Source organism: Falco rusticolus, chromosome 4 (genome assembly GCF_015220075.1).
Source record: "Falco rusticolus isolate bFalRus1 chromosome 4, bFalRus1.pri, whole genome shotgun sequence".
Classification (NCBI taxonomy): Eukaryota; Metazoa; Chordata; class Aves; order Falconiformes; family Falconidae; genus Falco; species Falco rusticolus.
Window position 1 is genome coordinate 73,912,045 of NC_051190.1, and position 17,913 is coordinate 73,929,957.

Below are 17,913 nucleotides of genomic sequence, written 5' to 3' on the forward strand. Positions count from 1 at the left end.
GAAGAAGTGTTATGCTCTGTAGGTCTACTAGCGAAACTATATAGAGCCTGTCTGCCTCTGGAAGTTACATATTATGATATGTTCTGTATATGGAAGTAATAGATCAGTCAACAATGCTTTCGTAAACATGTTTGTATACGTTACACAGAAATAGATAAAATTCTCTAGACCCACCTTTCCTGCAGCTTCCAGCTCTTTTTTATCTTTCTTAGCATGCCCACTCAACATCTTCATTTCAATCATTCCTGCCACTGCAATGATCGGTATGACAGCTAGAAGTAGCAGGGTCAGCTGCCAGCCATAAACTAATGATATAATAATTCCAGTCCCCAGGTTAGCTATGTTTTGGGCAATTAATGCCAGTCTGACACCAGTTGCCTGGAGGAAGAAAAAAGACATTTCTTGCTAAAGTAACATTTTAAGTAAGGAGAGCGTTTTCACCTATAATATTCCTGATTCTTAAAACACTATTTCAAGTCTTAACTCAGTTTTGTTGTTTTTCAGAATAGGAGTTTCTTAAATGATTTGTAAAGGATTATCTAGATCATGTTTAATTCCCATATTCTGATTACTTAAATTTGCACTGCAGTTTCTAAATTTTGCTTTTGAAGCTGAACAGACTTTAACCATATCACATATTTACATTTTCAGCTAAATACTAAAATCTGTCACATTTTGTAAGTCATGCAGCTAGCTTTACAAGTCATCACACAGTGCCTAACAAAGAAGAAAATGAAATTTTAACTTCTACTATGGAAATAAAGCCAAAGATACTACAGAACTGCTCAGTTCAGAAAAAACCACATAACTTCATGTAGCAGCAAAAATTTACTTAAGCATACGTGAATAATTAAATTCAGTGCTCTGTAGCCTAAATATTACAGACTCCTGAAAGTTCACAAATTACTTCTAAAGAATCTCCAAAAAGTAACATGGAAAAGGAAGTTTATTGCTACTATATCTAATTTTTTTTCATATAAGGAATCTGTATAATCCAAAAAGAGTAGAAGGTCATAAACTGAACAAATTTAGATACGTATATTTAGGTAAATAAAGTATCTCTAAACAGACTTCTTAGATATAGAGATTCCCAATGTATTTGTTTAATAATGAAGACCCTGAAACATTAAACTTTTAAAAAAATGTCAACTTGGTAATTATTTTGTAAACATATATTACCATCATTGTTATAAAACACATCAGTGCATTCTAAAGCAGCTATCATTTTATAGCAATTTTTAGTTGTCAAAGTCAAGAGACTGTTATCTAACCAGTCAAACCCAAGCTGCAACTTTATTACATGCTAACCCAAATACAAAAATTCCAAAACAAAATTTTACTTACTCCTTTCACTTGTGAGGCATCATTAGCAAGTCTTGTAGTTAATGCTCCAGTGCTATTTTTAGGATTATCAAACCAGCCCATGTCCTACAATAAGAAGCATCTTTCTTAGGACCAGTTTTTGGACATTTCATTCAAACCGCAAAGTAAAAGTGTTTGCCTAGTATAACCGAGTTCAGTGTCAGAAGACTGTATTTGGCAGCACATCAGTTCTGCGTATTTAATAAAATCTAATTTCTTAATTGCACAATGAATATTTTTTAGAAAAAAAAAAAGTGTATGCTTGTGGATGATCTGATGTGTACCTTGTCACTGCTGAAAAAGGAGAGCAGCCTGGGAGATTTCCAAACCCAAAATTTACCCTCCCCTTCCCCTGCTGAAACTGCATCTCCTTGAAGGAGACATCTCTTCAGTCACACTCCTTCACAACTGCAAAGCTGTTTGGGGCCGAATGTAGTGTAAAGCATTTTCAGGGTAAAAATTCCCAATTCATTGCTTTGCTCTTTCCCAGATTGAAGAGGCTTATTTGGAAGCTGTGAGATCCCAACAAAAAACCCAACAAAAACCCCAAATAAACTGGTCTGTTTGATCAAAGTCAGAGTTGGAGTCAGGTACACCGTTTATAATTTATTCATCATGTGACCAAATATCTGATATAAATTTTCATGTGTAATATGCATTGAATGAAGACCTGATAATGTATTACAGGCATTTGTGAATTGAGTCAGTTGTAAGATTGCTCTTTCATTAGATTTTCAGTGAGGCTGATCTATAAATCATAGATTTCAGACTACAACAGCTTTCTGTCCACATTGCAAATAGTCTTGTTCACAAGAATCAAATTCTGTGTCTACATGTAGCTTTATGTGCAAGACACAAACCCCCAGAAATATTATAGTGTGTATTTGAAAATCTAAAATACTGATCCTGAAATTGTACAAGATTAAGGCCAATTTAGATAACTACATGAATTACTTAAAAACATTATGAAATATTTATATTTTAATTCTCTGAAAGTGGCTTTAGATTTAAGTATACAATCTCACTATTGTATTAATGAACAACAATTATAGATTTGGGAACTATTTGAAAGAGATCTTCAATAAATAAATAAAAATGTACCTGTACATATTACACTTTAAATCAGACATCTGAAGTAAGCGTTACAATGTAAGCTGCACTGCATTGCATTTCTTTAGGGAAGAAAGGGCACCAGGAAAGAAAAGCAGGCAAATGAACACATAATGGAATACTACTGGTGCACATCAACTTGCCAGACCATAGTAACTTGGGTGTCCTTGCAAGGAGCACGTAAAAAGCTTTTGTATTGATTTAAGACTCTCTCTCAGGATACTTCGCTTAACCACATGTAACTAACTAAATTGGTTTCTGGACTGATTTAAAGAATCTTCTCTGTAGACAAGTCATAATATCATAAATGTAGAATGTGGTTATTTTATGATACCTATATCATTATTTTTAAAACCATGGAAATAAGAATATTTCTCTTTACCTGTCTAAGCATTGCTTTAAATGCCATGAATCGAAGCCTCATTGTAAGAATTTCTCCAGCTTTGCCAAATGTGAAACCCTATTTGAGAAAAGGTGAAATTTTTAGCATACTGTTAGATTGTGTTTATTCAATAAATACTTTAGATACATTGTCTCTACAATGTCAAAATATGAAATATTGCAGTTCTAATTGCATGAAGCAAATGGAAAATCAAGTTTAATATTCACAAATTCCAGTAGGTTCACAGTACAGACATTCAGTATTATTTCTCAAAAAAAATACAGAGAGCATACCAGTATTTCCCAGCACTGCTTCATCAGCATGCTTAAAGGAAAAAAATCACTAATGAACCCTTTGACTTCATTTTTATCTGAGTTGACCTAAGTCAGATTTAAACAAGTGGCTTTTAGGTTAAAGACTTCGTAAGGCAATCGGGGTTCGTTGAAGTGAAACACAAATTTCCCATTGACCCAAATGGAATTAAGATTTCTTCCCTGGGATCCTAACATAACTATCAACAGTAATACATGAGTGATGTTTTATAATGAATTGAACATACTTCTAACCAGCTATGTGAATTAATTTAACAAGATACAAAAAAAGGAATACGGTGGTTACATTTTTGGGAAGACAACACTCTTCCTACATTTTAGTATTACACCAGTGTTTGTAATTAGCTTTGTTTAGCTTGCTACCATTTTTATGTGATTACAAATATTAGTTGTTTGGAATCTACATTTATGAAATTGAATACTCTTAAAATACAAACCACAGATGCAACTGTACTATGTGATACTAAGAAAAATTATTATGGCTTATTCCAATCAGCAAATATTTCTCCATTAACTGTGATCATTATCTTTGCTGTGCTCCTATACTGTCTGTAAATTTGCACGTGTAATTTTATGTGTAAATTTGCATATGTGACTTCGAAAAAAATCACAGAATAACATCAGAGAATGGGCACTATTTTCATTCTTACTAATCTGGGGGTGTTATATCTCAATGAACTCTTATATTATATGACCATCTATAAATTGAGCAAATCCGTTATAGCCATCTATAACTCGGTCTTCTATACTCAAGGCCTTCTTGCATGCATGTGCAACGAGACAAAACCATAAATAAACCAAAAGGTTTTTTCAAGAGACTGTTTCTACTGCCATCTCAAGGGCACTTTAGTATTTCACTGTGTAGGCTCATTTAATGGATAAAACTATACAGACATATTCAGAAATTATAAACCAGACTATATATGAAAATATTAAAATGCCAAAGTTTGCACCTGTATGATTACTACCTTTTTTTTCTGAACTGTGGCAGTGTTGTGGCAATTAGGTATGTCTAAGAATTAGCGTAAAGCTAAAATACTTCTTTTTTAAAAAGCTGAGATGGCTATAAAGATCAGTGAGAGCAGGGGATGAAGTATTACTGTTCAGCCATTAGTATTTGAGCAGGAGAAGCTGAGTATCACCATGATGGGTGTTGCTTGATGACCTGGGCCTGGGAATCTTTCGGGGGGATTCACATAAGACTTGAATGAGGAAGGGGTTAAGGGAGTGAAAAATTTCAGAGCTAAGGCAGAGACCAGTAGATTTGCAGTTACTAACAGATTCAAATAGGAAGGCTTGAGGGTGAGAAGGGAGCAGTATAATGTAAAGGCTGGAGAGGTTGGCTCTTAGGTGGAAATGGAAAAAAAGAGTGAGAGAATCCAGTTTCCTGCTGAGATGTGTTTGGTGAAGAAGAGGGGAAGTTCTAAAGTTAAGCGATCAGAATAGGTTGGAAGGTCTCTAACACCTGAGAAGCTCTAGGTCAAAAAAGATTCAGTTCAGTACAAGGACACCTAGAATGGCAAATGTGGGTCCTGGTTTGAGTTGGAGACATATTAAGAAGGTACAAATTTTTAGTATATTTTAGATCTAATTTCTAAAACATGACAAACAATTATAATAAAGATAAAATAAGAAAACATACCTGAAAAAAGAAAGTAAAAAAGGAAATGATCCCAAGTACTAAAAACAGCACTGAATATAAGTTGCTTTTTTCTCTTAAAACGTTCTTGTCAGTTTCTGAAAAAATCTATAAAATAATATTTAAAACAACCTTTTAAAATCAACTAATTATCTAAAACACTTCCATCTTTCTCAATAACTACGTTTAGTAGTAATTTTCACTCATGCAAAATTCGAGCATATGTTACATATTATATAACAAGCAAATTTCAGGTTGTAGCAAGATTTTTAGGGTTTTGTAAATTTCACATAATTCTTCAGATTTTTGTAATAGTGCTTCATCCACTCCTTAGCTTCATTATGCAGTGATTAATTAAGATCTGGTTTTATTAGAAATAAATTTTGTGGGGTTTATAGTATTTTGGATTAATTTATTCAAACTTACCCCTATAATTTCTGAAAATATGATTGCAAATGCAGGTTGTAAAGCTCCATTGATAATTGCACAGAAAGTTCCAGCTACAAAGTATGGCCATTCAGTTTTGTTCAACTTCATAATTTTCAGAAATGGAGCTGGAGGTAATTCCTCATCCTGAAAAATGGGAATTCTGTTAGGACAAACATGGATGTATTTGGAGAAATGTGGAGAAAAAGAGAGATTAATAGTCAATTTCCTACTCCTAGAATCACTCAGGAGAAGTCAAATGTATATTTTTTAATAACATGAATAATTAACTGTACGTTTCTTGTTTGTTTTTTTTTTAATACAAGGAACAAAGAGACCTGTTAGAATATATCTAAAGTTCACTAACAGCTCTACAAAGATACTTACAAGTGAACTTGTTTTCTCACCAGGATCATCATTTTGTGCTCCTGGCTTTTTCATGCTTCTCCGAGTTGATCGTCTTCTCAATCCTTTTGTTAAGGATTCTTCAAATTCTGATTCTGATTCACTTGTTTTGGCACTAAGTGCATTCTGATCTTTTTCTGATAGTGGAACTTCAGCTTCTATTGCCTAAAAGAGGGAAGAACATGATGCTAATATTAATTATGCATATATTACTTTGAACTTTCAGCATTATCAAAGTAAAGGTTATTAAAGCAAAAGTAATTTTGACTGTTTCAGTGGAAAGAGATATGGGGAAAACAATATATAATACTACAAAGCAGATATAAAAATCTGTATTATATTTGAATAGACCTCTATCTTCAGAGCTTGATCCATATATAAGATTATCCCAGCTCGTAAGTGGATGTCAGGGGAGTGGAAGTAGCTGCTCTTTTTTTGTGAATTAACTCCTAACAGAGTTTTAAATTGAGTGTAGACCATTTGCATTCATCTTGGGATCTCTTTGAATGTGTTCTCAGTGGATATATTGTTTATTCATGAAGTGAGAAAAAATTACCTCTCTTCAGTACAGAACACTTAACAATTTACTTTAAATGTAATAAGGAAGTTCAGGATTGAACAAGTCAAAAAGAGATGTTGACTGAAAAATCTGAACAGTCTGGAAAAGAGCCCAACTTTTGGTGGTAGTTTTGCCAGTCAGTTTGACAGAATAAATAAATGTCTAACCACCACTGAGGTATTTAATAGTAACTGGATTCAAAGTTGCCTTCAACTTGTTTTTCTTTTTTTCCAGTCAGTTTTTATCTCTTACTGCTTTTTGTACTACCACTAAAGTATTTTTTTTGCTTTCTTTCCTTTTTTTTCCTGTTATTACTTTGTTTCCATTTCCTAATTTTTCCCATTATCACATTTGCTTGAATACAAAGTAATCTAAGGTGATCAAATGCATTCTTATAGTTATTTTATGAAGATATGTTTTAACTGGCCTTTTAAACTTTTTTTTCAGTCTGACATACTAAGATAGCAGTTTCAGTTTCTTTAACGGGCATTGCAGTTATGCAGTACAACACCAGTGACACAGGTGACAATGAAGCTCGGCTATATCACATGGGACACTGGGAAGTATCAAAGTATTTTGTTCTTCATATAATAACTAACAAGTTTTTGGTATTTATATTAATTTCCAATCTCTTTGACTTTGGTTACAAAACTTTAAAAGTGTACATATTTTTGCACTCAGCATAGCTGGGATTATTCTTCTCCTGTTCCTCCACTTCTTTTTCTTCTTTAGGAAGGAATTCCATATGAAGGACTATAACTAAACAGCTTAAAATATGGATGCTCTATTCCTCCAGTACCAGCTCCTGTATTTTACCTTTTATTATAGACTAAGAACAAGCAATGGAATAGCAGACTACCATAGGCAGTTGCCTTACATTAACTGCATAAAAGGAAAATACAAAATAATCTTTTAAGTTTAAATTCCTAGAGGATTAAAAATGTACTATCCTGCATTTAAATAGGTCTGGTATCAAAACCAATGGTGTTCTCTCTCAAATTACTGCTTTCCTTTTAAAGTACATATCTTTTTGCTGTTAAAAAAATATGCTGCAGAATTCCTCATACTTCTGATAGTATACAATAACTATGTGCATGGAATAGAAAAAAGAAAATGAGGCAACAGCTAGCAAGGAAAAAGTACCTGCATGTTAACAAGTTTGTAGTAGATTCCCTTTCTCTCAAGCAATTTAAAATGATTTCCTTGTTCTGTGATAACTCCACCTTCAAACACAGCTATAAGATCTGCATTTCGGACTGTTGACAGTCGATGAGCTACTACAACCGTGGTGCGTCCTTCCCTTGCCTAGAAATGACAATATATAATATAAAAATTTCTAAGTATATTCAAAGATTGTTCATCTTCATATTAGACTTGAATAAGACCTAAGGGAAACATTAAAATGGTTCACAGAAAAGTAAAACTAAAAAAAATAAATTTAAAACCAGATTTCAACTAGTACCTTAAAACAGAAATATAATGTTTAGTTTGAAAATTAATATTAGACACAATCTTTCACTGTGGGACATAAACCCATCAAATTTTGATCACAAATATCTAAACAAAATTATCAATAATTAGAATTTTAGAATGTTACAATGTTACAAACCTTAATATTTTAAAAATTCTAGAAGGTTTTATGTTTAAGCCCATAGTTGTGCATTTAAAACTTAAAATCTGTGAAGGATATTTTTATTCAGAGGCATTAGAAAATATTTCACAGTGACATTTTAAAAAATTTCATTGCATTAAGCTCTAAATCATTGCTGACTCAAGTAGCTTCACTGAAAACAAAGTTCTCTACAATTCCATGTGAAATACATTTCAACTACCTACCTATATTTGGATATTTATAAGCCTGTTGCACATAATGTATCAAATCTCACAGCTGGCCATTTTAATTACTAGACTGTACTAAAGAGATCAAGCAACTTTTAAATAATTGAAGTAATGATCCCAAGCAGTGGAATTTTGTTGGAACCTGGATGGAGTTCATCTTCAGTGATGTCCCTCAAGGGTCCATACTGGGACGCCTAATATTAAATTTCTTCATCATTGATGGAGACAAATGGGATTGACTGCAGACTTGGCAAGTCTGCAGATGGCACCAAGCTGAGTGGTGTGTGGTTGATTCATTTGAGGGGAGGAATTTGAAGGCATCCAGAGGGACTTTAACAAGCTTGAGGAGTGGGCCCACTTGAACCTCATGAAGTTGAGAAAGACCAAGTGCAAGGCCCTGCACGTGGTTCAGGACAATCCTCAATATTAATATGGACTGGAGGATGAATGGATTGAGAGCAGGCCAGCAGAGAAGGGCTTGGGAATGCTGGTGGAAGAAAAATTGGACATAAGCCAGCAACGTGCACTTTCAGCCCAGAAAGTCAATGGTATCCTGCACTTCATAAAAAGAAGTGTGACCAGCAGGCTGAGGGAGGGGATTCTGCCCCTCTACTCCACTCTGGTGAGACCCTACGTGGTGTACTGCATCCAGTGCAAGACAGACATGGACCCGTTAGAGTGCGTCCTGAGGGGGGGCCACAAAAATGATCAGAGGGCTGAAAGACCTCTCCTATGAAGAAAGCCTGAGGGGCTGTTCAGCCTGGAGAAGGCTCCATGGAAACCATATTGTGGCCTTTCAGTATATAAAGGGGGCTTGTAAGAAAGAGACTTTTTACCAGGGCCTGTAGTGACAGGTCAAGGAGCAATGCTTTTAAACTGAACGAGGGTAGATTTAGATTGGCTATAAGGAAGAAATTTTTTACGAGGATGGTGAGATGCTGGAACAGATTGCCCAGACAAGCTGTGGATTCTCCATCATTGGAAGTGTTCAAGGCCAGGCTGGATGGGGCTTTGAGCAACTTGGTCTAGTGGAAGGTGTCCCTGCCCATGGCAGAGGGGTTCAACTAGATGATCTTTAAAGTTCCCTTCCAAGCCAAACCATTTTATGATTCTGTGAGTCCCTAGGTCTTCTACAAAGCTTTATAAGGATCAAAATTTATAAGCTAATGTGACCAATAAAAGCTAGACAAATAACTTCTCTATTAAATGTGTTTCCATTAATAATTCTCCTCAAACTGTCTTTCTCTATCCAACAGCAGCAGGAAGCATTACAGTACTCCAGCAGAATCCAACTGAATAAATTCAGAATACCATTTGGAGATACAGCCCCAGTATGAATACAGAGACTCCTGAGCTGCACCAGGGTTCAGCTGTCATTACTGAAACAGCTCTCCATTAAGAACAAGCCAAGCACCTAGAAGTATTCATGTTAACTAGAACAAATGTTTCCTGGGAGTGTTTCCTGCCAACTCACTGCTACAATAACTTAGGAACACGCTGGTAGCGCTTACCTTGTCTGTCAGGCTTCGACACACATTAATTAAGTAGGTAACTCACAGAAATACATGTCAGTAAGACACATAATTGTAGAGGGTGGTATTTACACCAAGACAATGTTATTTCAGCTTCATAATGCAGAAAATATAATTCCATCTTCTCACTTGAAACAAATTCCTCTCTGTAATACCTGCAGGATCTCAAAAAATCTCTGTACGGAGAGTATTTGCTAAATCCAAGTTTACCTTTTGTGTTTTAAGGGTCTCAATTACTGACAGCTCTTTCAACAAATGTCTGGAAAAAAGTAGATATTAAGCTCCTGCTTACCTGCTTCATTTTAGAACACTACTGACCTTGTCCAGTGCTGCCTGCACAACTGATTCACTCTCAGTATCCAAAGCTGATGTTGCCTCATCAAGCAGAAGAATTTTAGGATTGCGAACCAGAGCTCGGGCAATTGCTATTCTTTGTTTCTGGCCCCCGCTCAGCTGTGCCCCTCTGTCTCCAACCACGGTTTCAAACTTCTACAAGACAACCACACACATTTATGTTGGAATAATACTCAGTGGCACAGTCCTTTCGCCAAAGAAAGGCAGCGTAAATAAAGGGCACATCAGGATCAGCAGCCCCAGCAGCATCTTCTCCTTCCTCTAAAACACCTGCTTGGATATACCTGCCAAATCATTTGTGTCCCTGGAATTCTAACGGTTCTTCAAATGCCCACCAAGTCATGACCTAAAGATTTAAAACTGGCATTCTTCCAAAAAGTTACAAGGAAGCTCTGCATATTCACAGCTCCAGGCATAGCATCCTCTGTTTACCAGAATCCCTTCTAAGGAACTATTTGGCACAAGAAGCTTTAGGAGAAATTATTTCAGCAGGACAGCTGGTTTGCTTACGTCGGGTAGCTTCATGATGAAGTCAAAAGCATTGGCTTCCTTGGTAGCTTTCTCAATCTCTTCCATGGTGACATCCTCACGGCCATAGCGAATGTTTTCTGCAATGGTAGTAGCAAATAGCACGGGCTCCTGATTCACCACACCAATGATCTCCCGCAGATATCTTACGTTTATGGTCTTAATATCCTGCCCGTCAATGGTAACCTAAACAAAAAGCAGCAGACAAAAATTTACTTCAGTGTTTTGGTCAAGGAACCTCTCTCCCCAGGCTGGCACATGCCTTCTTAGGGGAGACTGTACCATGTCATTGGAACAAGGCCGGCGAGGCCAGAACTAGACTTGCAACGACACAGAGCCGTCCTCTCGCTTGAGGTACCTTACCGTGCCTTCCTTGGGATCGTAAAATCTCTGGATGAGCTGAACAGTTGTACTTTTCCCACTGCCACTGCCACCAACCAGGGCCACTGTCTGGCCACAACTAACCTTGAGATTCAAGCCCTTCAGTACCTGTGCATGTAAGAAATGTGACCCAAAACATAACAGTATATAAAAACATCAGTGTAAATTTGAAGTACTCTTTAGAGTTTCAGTAAAAAATCCTCCATATTTATAGCAGAATCTGGTATAAAATAAGATTTATAAACACGTGAGCTTAAATTTTGCATAACTAATGATTTCAGCTTAATGTTCTTCACATTTACACCACAATTGGTCCCATATCAATGTATTATACAACACAGTTCACAATTACCCATATCATGAGCCTGTTTATATGACAGAATATGATTACTACCCATAACTAAAATATAATATAGAAACAATATGATGCAATATTTCTGTATTATGTTGCTTCACCTTTTTCTTTAATGTACAATTTAATGCAAATTACAGAAATTACTATTGTCACAGTTAAAAGTGGCAGAATATACTCTACATTGTTTTGGAGGGAAAATAATTTTAGTAAACTTGAGGTAACCTTAACTTTTCCCTTCTGATTGGAATTGCTGGTGGGACTTTTGAATGGTAACATTTCATTACATGATATATAAGCTTTTTGTACTAGTCAGCATAAAACATAGCATTTCACAACCATGGAAGATAACAAAGTTTTGTCTTCCCTGGGCCTCTTACAAGGGTCAATGTAGGTCTCTGGTGCCATGTAATTGCTCTTTCATTTTATTTCCACAAATATAACTGGTATTGAGCTGTGTAGTGGGGCTGGAGAACAGTCGGTTTGCATGTGCATGCCATGTATATTTGATTTTGCCCATCTTCCTACTTAACCTGCTCACCTGATTAGTGAGAAGATACAAAAATAGGAAAAAAAGGAATAAAGTGGGTTTGTTTCTACTTTAAATGACAAAAGTTGTACCGGACTCTCTACAGCTTTCATTACTTTGCATAACCTCTGTGGTTGGAATTGATTATTGAAATGGGCAAAAACATTATTTTTGGCTAATTAGTCTTCTAGTAGGACTAGGCTACAATGAACTATGCATACCTGAATGCTGACACCTGCATTGTGGCTAAGTGCATTTTTCCATTCTAAACATACTGCCATGCATCGATGTACTTCTCAATACTTTGCAGCCCAGTGGCTTTGTTACCTTCTCTTTCTTACTAAATTTCTACCCTTAGCACTACCACTGCCCCTTCACCCTTAGTACCAATATTAGTGTGCTTTACAAGTGAAATATATCTGACTGTTTAGGAAAAAAAGGCATAGATAAATCACAACTTTTAGGAAGTCTTATTTTGCTATAATATTTATAGATTAAAACAAGAAGTCCAACATCTGTAATAAAAACTGAAAATGTATTAAGCAGCCTCATTTAATCTTCTGGTCATAATGCCATATATAATTTAGTCTATAGACCATGTATAAAACAACTCAAATGAAACGTAAATAAAGGTAACAATAATACAATATAATACTAGATAATAATAAATATATAAATATTTATATTATATTTATATTCTTTATATCATTATTTATTATTGTTTGTAAAATTATTTCTATATTTATATTAAATACTTGTTATTTATACAATTATTATATATAAAGTTAATAGTAAAGATAATAATAATGCAAATAGAAATTGACCTAAAACCTGTGGATCACTGCTGTTTCTAACAACTTAAAGCAAACAGAAGAGAGATTGAGGACAGCAAATAAATCAATTTAGTGAGATAGGAAGTAACTTGCAGTCTTCATCATGTCTGTCAGTTACCTTCCTGCCCTTAATCCTGTTGAGAAGAAGAGTTAACTTAAAAATCATGTAGATTAAATTTAACTCATCATAGTTAATTTCTGCTTATTTCACCTCCTCATTTTTGTCTTTACTATAATTTATGAAATACTTACTAAATGTTTGGTGTACCCTTAACTTCCTACATTCATCTCTGAAATCATGGGGGAGAAATCTCTGTTTGTATTGTACCTGCATGAACTTATAAAATAGTCCATTGAGATCAATAGTTGTCTTTCCATTTATATTTCTATATGAAGAAAAATGAGGCACATTCACTTAAATCCCTTTCTTGATAGAAGGAAAAGCTAAAATATTTGACATATGTATGAGTAAAAATGGCTTAAAAAGAAAGCTCTGTGTCTTTCCTTTCTGCTAATCAAAAGTAAGAAAGATCCCCTGATCAAGGTCAGTGATTTTCCTTCAAGGTAGGGAACGAATTGGTTACATAGTACAAAGATACTCTTCATGAAAATATTTTCATAAATCATTCAAATGTCTTTCACCTCCACTGAATTAAGACTCTGGACTTATGACAGTGCTTTAAAAAACAAACTTTTTCTCTGTCTAGACAGACAAATATAGATTATGATCTATATTCCATATATAATACATCCTTGATGGATCTGGTTTCTTTAACTGGTTGAGATATAGTCTTAACAGAGCTGCAATGCAGGCACTTTTGAAACCCACTATCTTATTATTATTACTACACACAAACACTTGGGTTAGATGCATAAATTTAGATTCTGACAGCAATAAATCTTTATGATTCATTTCATAACCACACTGACTATAGTTTTACACAGAAAACTTCAGAAAACTTAACACGTTCAGCTAAGGTGTAAATAATTCTAGACAAAATCACTGTGATAGCAAAGTAATTTTATATAAATTAGAGAATCAACTTGGAATTGTTATATTTTCAACAAAATTTTGTTTATGTGACTTTGTTTTCCTAACAAATGATTCACGTTTAACTGTAATATGTAGCAAGTTTCATTTACAGTACCTCAACATCTGGTCTGGATGGATAATTGAAGTAAACATTTTGGAATTCCAGGTTTCCTTTTATTTGGTCTGGTTTGTGACCTGTCTCTGAATAATTGTCAATTTGAGGTTCCTGTGCAAAATAAAATATAAAAAACACTCAAAGTTATTTCCCAATGATTTTTTTTTTTTTGTAAATGAGTCCTAGAATGCACCATTATTCTGCAGAGATATTAAATGTAATTGTAAAGCAATTTAGGTGAGATTTCTGAAACATGTAAATTGCATGTTTTGCTGCTTCATTACTATATTGATCATCTGCTCATGCAAGAATATTTTATAACTTGTCCATTTAAGCTTTTGCATGAATTTAGTATGTTATCTTCAAGACTCGATCCACAGCTAGCCATAATTTGAGATTCATTTCACTGCCTGATGATTAACCTGAACAGATCATCTTTAATGAGCTGTTCATATATGCTGTTCATTTATAGCTTTGCCCTTTCTGCTGAAACAATTTGGGTGAGAAAGAACCAATCCACTGACCATTAAGCAGAAACAAAGGTCTTAAACTGTCACTATTCTTTCATTCCATCTAGGCTGGGTCTAGAACTTGAAGCATGTCTTAACAATAATCCAAAATATGCAATTGTATTTTAGAGAGCTTCATCAGCTAGTAAAATCACAGATCCCTGATTTCAGACTCTCTGGGCAATTGAAGTACATATCCAAGTTACCAGGTTGTTTTTTATTGATTTGCCAACACTCACACTAATCGAGGTGCCAATGATATATTAAACCTACACTAGCTGCAATCACATATCTATATAGCACCATAGACATGCCTTTCATGATAATAACATTAGAGGATACTTCCAACTCCAAGTAATTCAGAGATCCAGTACTTTTACCTTTGAAGCAAGGACTGATAAGTCTAGAAGTCAAAGAGGAACTCATTTATAATAACACATTTTATCTACTTCTATTGTTCTATTTCTGCTTATTTCATACACTGTTATTTACTCTTACTAATTTCGTATCTATAAATAGTGCCTGTACTTAAAAAAGAAGGGTCTCTTAGTTTTGACATGAGTGAGGGCAAAGATACTCACATTGTCTATGATATTAAAGATTGCATAGGCAGCTCCTCTTGCACTAGCAAATGCTTCTATGCTTGGAGCAGTTTGTCCAATACTGAAAGCTCCGATCAATACAGAGAAAAAGACCTGGAAAAAATGTTCATGGTGACATATATCAATTTTCATTTAAGCAGAGAATTACATTTATTTATTTACATTAGATATCTTTGGATCAGGAGGCTCCATGCCTGTTAATGGAAATTTAAGGAATTTAGAATTGAAGGGCCTCTCTTAAACATAGAATAACATTAAGAAAAGGATTTTCTGAGATTCAGCTGAGAACTGAGTTCCTGCACAATGTTAATGTTGCAAACATACTGATAAGTAAAAAAGTGACTCAGGTCTGCAAAACCTGTGTCAAAAATTGTATAATTACACTTGATGTCTCAAGATTTATTGCACTAATTCATCATTTGGCAATAGATGTTCCAAAGACCAGAAAGTATATTGCATATTTTGCATTGGAACAAGGACAGATATGCAAATCACTATTCTGCTTTCCAAGTGACAGTGAAATAGAAGTATACAAATCCAAATGTCCATCACCAATAAAGGGTCCCTCTTCTGGAATGAGACTGAGTGCAAGCAAACAAGAAAAAAAAAAAAAAAACAGAAAAAGAAAAATTAGGTTATTTTCTCAGAGAAGCATAGTTTATTGCTTTCAGCTAGTATCAAAACAAAAGTAATAAAACCACACTGCTCAAAGATCATAATAACAGCCGGTACATCAGACCAAAGGTCCATCAAACCCATTATCTTTTCTCCAACAGTGCTCATTCACAACTGTGATACCTAATAAGGCAACATTCTCCCGTTCATGTTATAAAAACACCATTTCAATGAACTACAGCTTAGACAACAGAAATTGCAAATACTTTGAACTGAAAAAAATTACACAAAAGGGCATGAACCTCATAGATGTTTTGTATGCCAGCCTGCCTTAAAAAAAAAAAAAAAAAAAAAAAAAAAAGGCAGGTTCAGAAGAGCCAGTAACACATATCAGAGTGATTTTTCACAGACTACAGTGATTCATAAATGAAACAGAACAGGTAGTTTAAAGAAGACAAATATGTACATATGGTCTCCTAACTGGGTTTCATCAAGGTTAACAGTTATTATTCTTACCATATTTCTTTGATATTTCATACAAAATTAGAATGGTTGCTGCAACAAGAGAAGAATTTCAGCTTTGATTTAGGAGTTATGGTTTTCTTCCTTTGGTTAGATGGTTACATATTTTCTAGTATATTTTTCTCCCCCTCGATTTCTAAAAATACTGTGATTCCAAGCTCTTATGGTGCAAAATATAAGAAAATCATCAATAGAATTATCTACTTATACCACAAAACAGCTGAAAGAAAAAGTATTTGCTTCTGCATCCTGAAAATATATTCAGCCTTACAAAACTGAAAACAAATAGCAAGTAGGAAGGGTACTGTAGGTCAGTTTTTGATTGAAGGGTTTCTATATGAGTCTGATCTTACGGAACTCAGAAAAGATGCAGAAATAGTTGAAAATAATATATTTTATTTGTCTTGATGTAGATTTTGAGATACTATAGAAACAGCATGTAGACTTTTGAGGTAAGAATATTTTTGTTAAGAAGGGATGTTATTTTGCTGATTTTGGCATAGAATTCTTACTAAACTCAAATAAGTTCCTGATATACACCTTAATGTATTTTCTTTAGTATTTTTTACTATAATTGGGAACTTAGTCTTTAATACTTACTGTGAGAACATTGCCAATAGTGTAATCATCAGTTAAGACCAAGGTAGTTCCATACCAGAAGGCCAGTGCATACGATGCATATATCAGTAAGAAAGCAGCACCTATAGAAATATTAGCTGTAATAGCCTTTTTTATTCCAATCCGCTTAGCATCTTCTAAATTTTTACGGTATCTGGAAGAAAGAAGTTCAAAATAGACTCAGATTTGTACCATGGCACACAGCACCAAAAATTCTGTGGATGAATTATAAAAAGAACATTCACTTAGTACAAGTTATATAAAATATATAACCCTAAGAATGTACAAAGGTAAGCCTGGTAGTCAGGCACACCTAAAAAAGCCAACATCAGTCAACCTGGTATATAGAAAAGAAAAGGGCATCATAGTTCGGGGACTGGCATTCAAGTTCCTTAAATAACCTGCAGGCCAGTGAACTTTTATTGCGAACCATTCACGACAGGCTTTGAGATTATAATAGCTTAAGACAAAAGGTTAAAATATGTCACAAGAATCATGTTTTACAATATAGTGGAAATAGAGATAGTATTTATTAGTACCTTTACAACAACTACTGAATAATCAGATTATAAAGGATACCATCACCTCTTCTCATGGGAGGGCCTTTTTTTTTTTTTGTCTAAAGCTCTCACCGTGTGATGTTTAAAGTGGTTTGTATGGTTTCAGAGCAGAGACAATTTATCAACTTCTTTTGTCACTTTCTAGAAAAATAACTACTTGTCTTTCAACATCTAGGGAAAGTTACAATAGCCTGTAAAGACCACTTCCTATTACCTCAAAATGCAGGAAGCACAAGACTTGCTTGTTTTGACAGACTTTCAACAGTAGATACAAGGAAATTTCAAAGCATCTGAAGAGAGTACTTTCAAATCAGCTGATGAAAGCAAACATTGCTCTTACCTTTTAATTTCTTTTGCCTGTCCTCCAAAAGCTATTACAGTACGGACTGCTGCCAGAACTTCCTCTGCAACAGCACCTGCTTTTGCATATGCAGCTTGTTCTTTGTCAGTGAAAGCAGAGAGAACCTAATACAGGATCAAATATTTTGACTTAAAAACCACAATGAGCTCAAGCACTTCATAATGGTTTTTATCAAGTTAACTTCCTTCCATTATGAAGCCTTTTGATTATATTACATATGAGTGCAGAATGTTCAATATCAAAATCCTTTTTAATTAATTAATTAATAATTACATTATTAATTCAATCAACTAATTTAACATCACCCATTCTCAACAACTAAGGGCTGAATTTTTCACTCTGCTTTCATCCCGTGCATGAGATTAGATGACTATCCATACTGAGCTGGTGTGATTCTCCTCAAGCAAATCTCAGC

At 34.6% G+C, this 17,913-nt stretch overlaps 1 protein-coding gene across 4 annotated transcripts in view; it reads right to left on the bottom strand.

The window, feature by feature from the left end:
* ABCB1 (ATP binding cassette subfamily B member 1) overlaps positions 1-17,913 on the bottom strand; it is a 54,613-nt gene that overhangs the window by 15,163 nt on the left and 21,537 nt on the right. For all 4 annotated transcript variants that reach the window (XM_037385156.1, XM_037385155.1, XM_037385154.1 and 1 more), the window contains 14 exons: positions 17,478-17,602; positions 16,560-16,731; positions 14,802-14,915; positions 13,712-13,822; positions 10,832-10,957; positions 10,451-10,654; positions 9,905-10,075; positions 7,359-7,520; positions 5,639-5,821; positions 5,252-5,398; positions 4,829-4,933; positions 2,855-2,932; positions 1,345-1,428; positions 175-378 (listed from right to left, as the gene is read on the bottom strand). In XM_037385156.1, the coding sequence (XP_037241053.1) occupies positions 175-378; positions 1,345-1,428; positions 2,855-2,932; positions 4,829-4,933; positions 5,252-5,398; positions 5,639-5,821; positions 7,359-7,520; positions 9,905-10,075; positions 10,451-10,654; positions 10,832-10,957; positions 13,712-13,822; positions 14,802-14,915; positions 16,560-16,731; positions 17,478-17,602 (1,986 nt within the window). The remainder of the gene's footprint in view (positions 1-174; positions 379-1,344; positions 1,429-2,854; positions 2,933-4,828; positions 4,934-5,251; positions 5,399-5,638; positions 5,822-7,358; positions 7,521-9,904; positions 10,076-10,450; positions 10,655-10,831; positions 10,958-13,711; positions 13,823-14,801; positions 14,916-16,559; positions 16,732-17,477; positions 17,603-17,913) is intronic.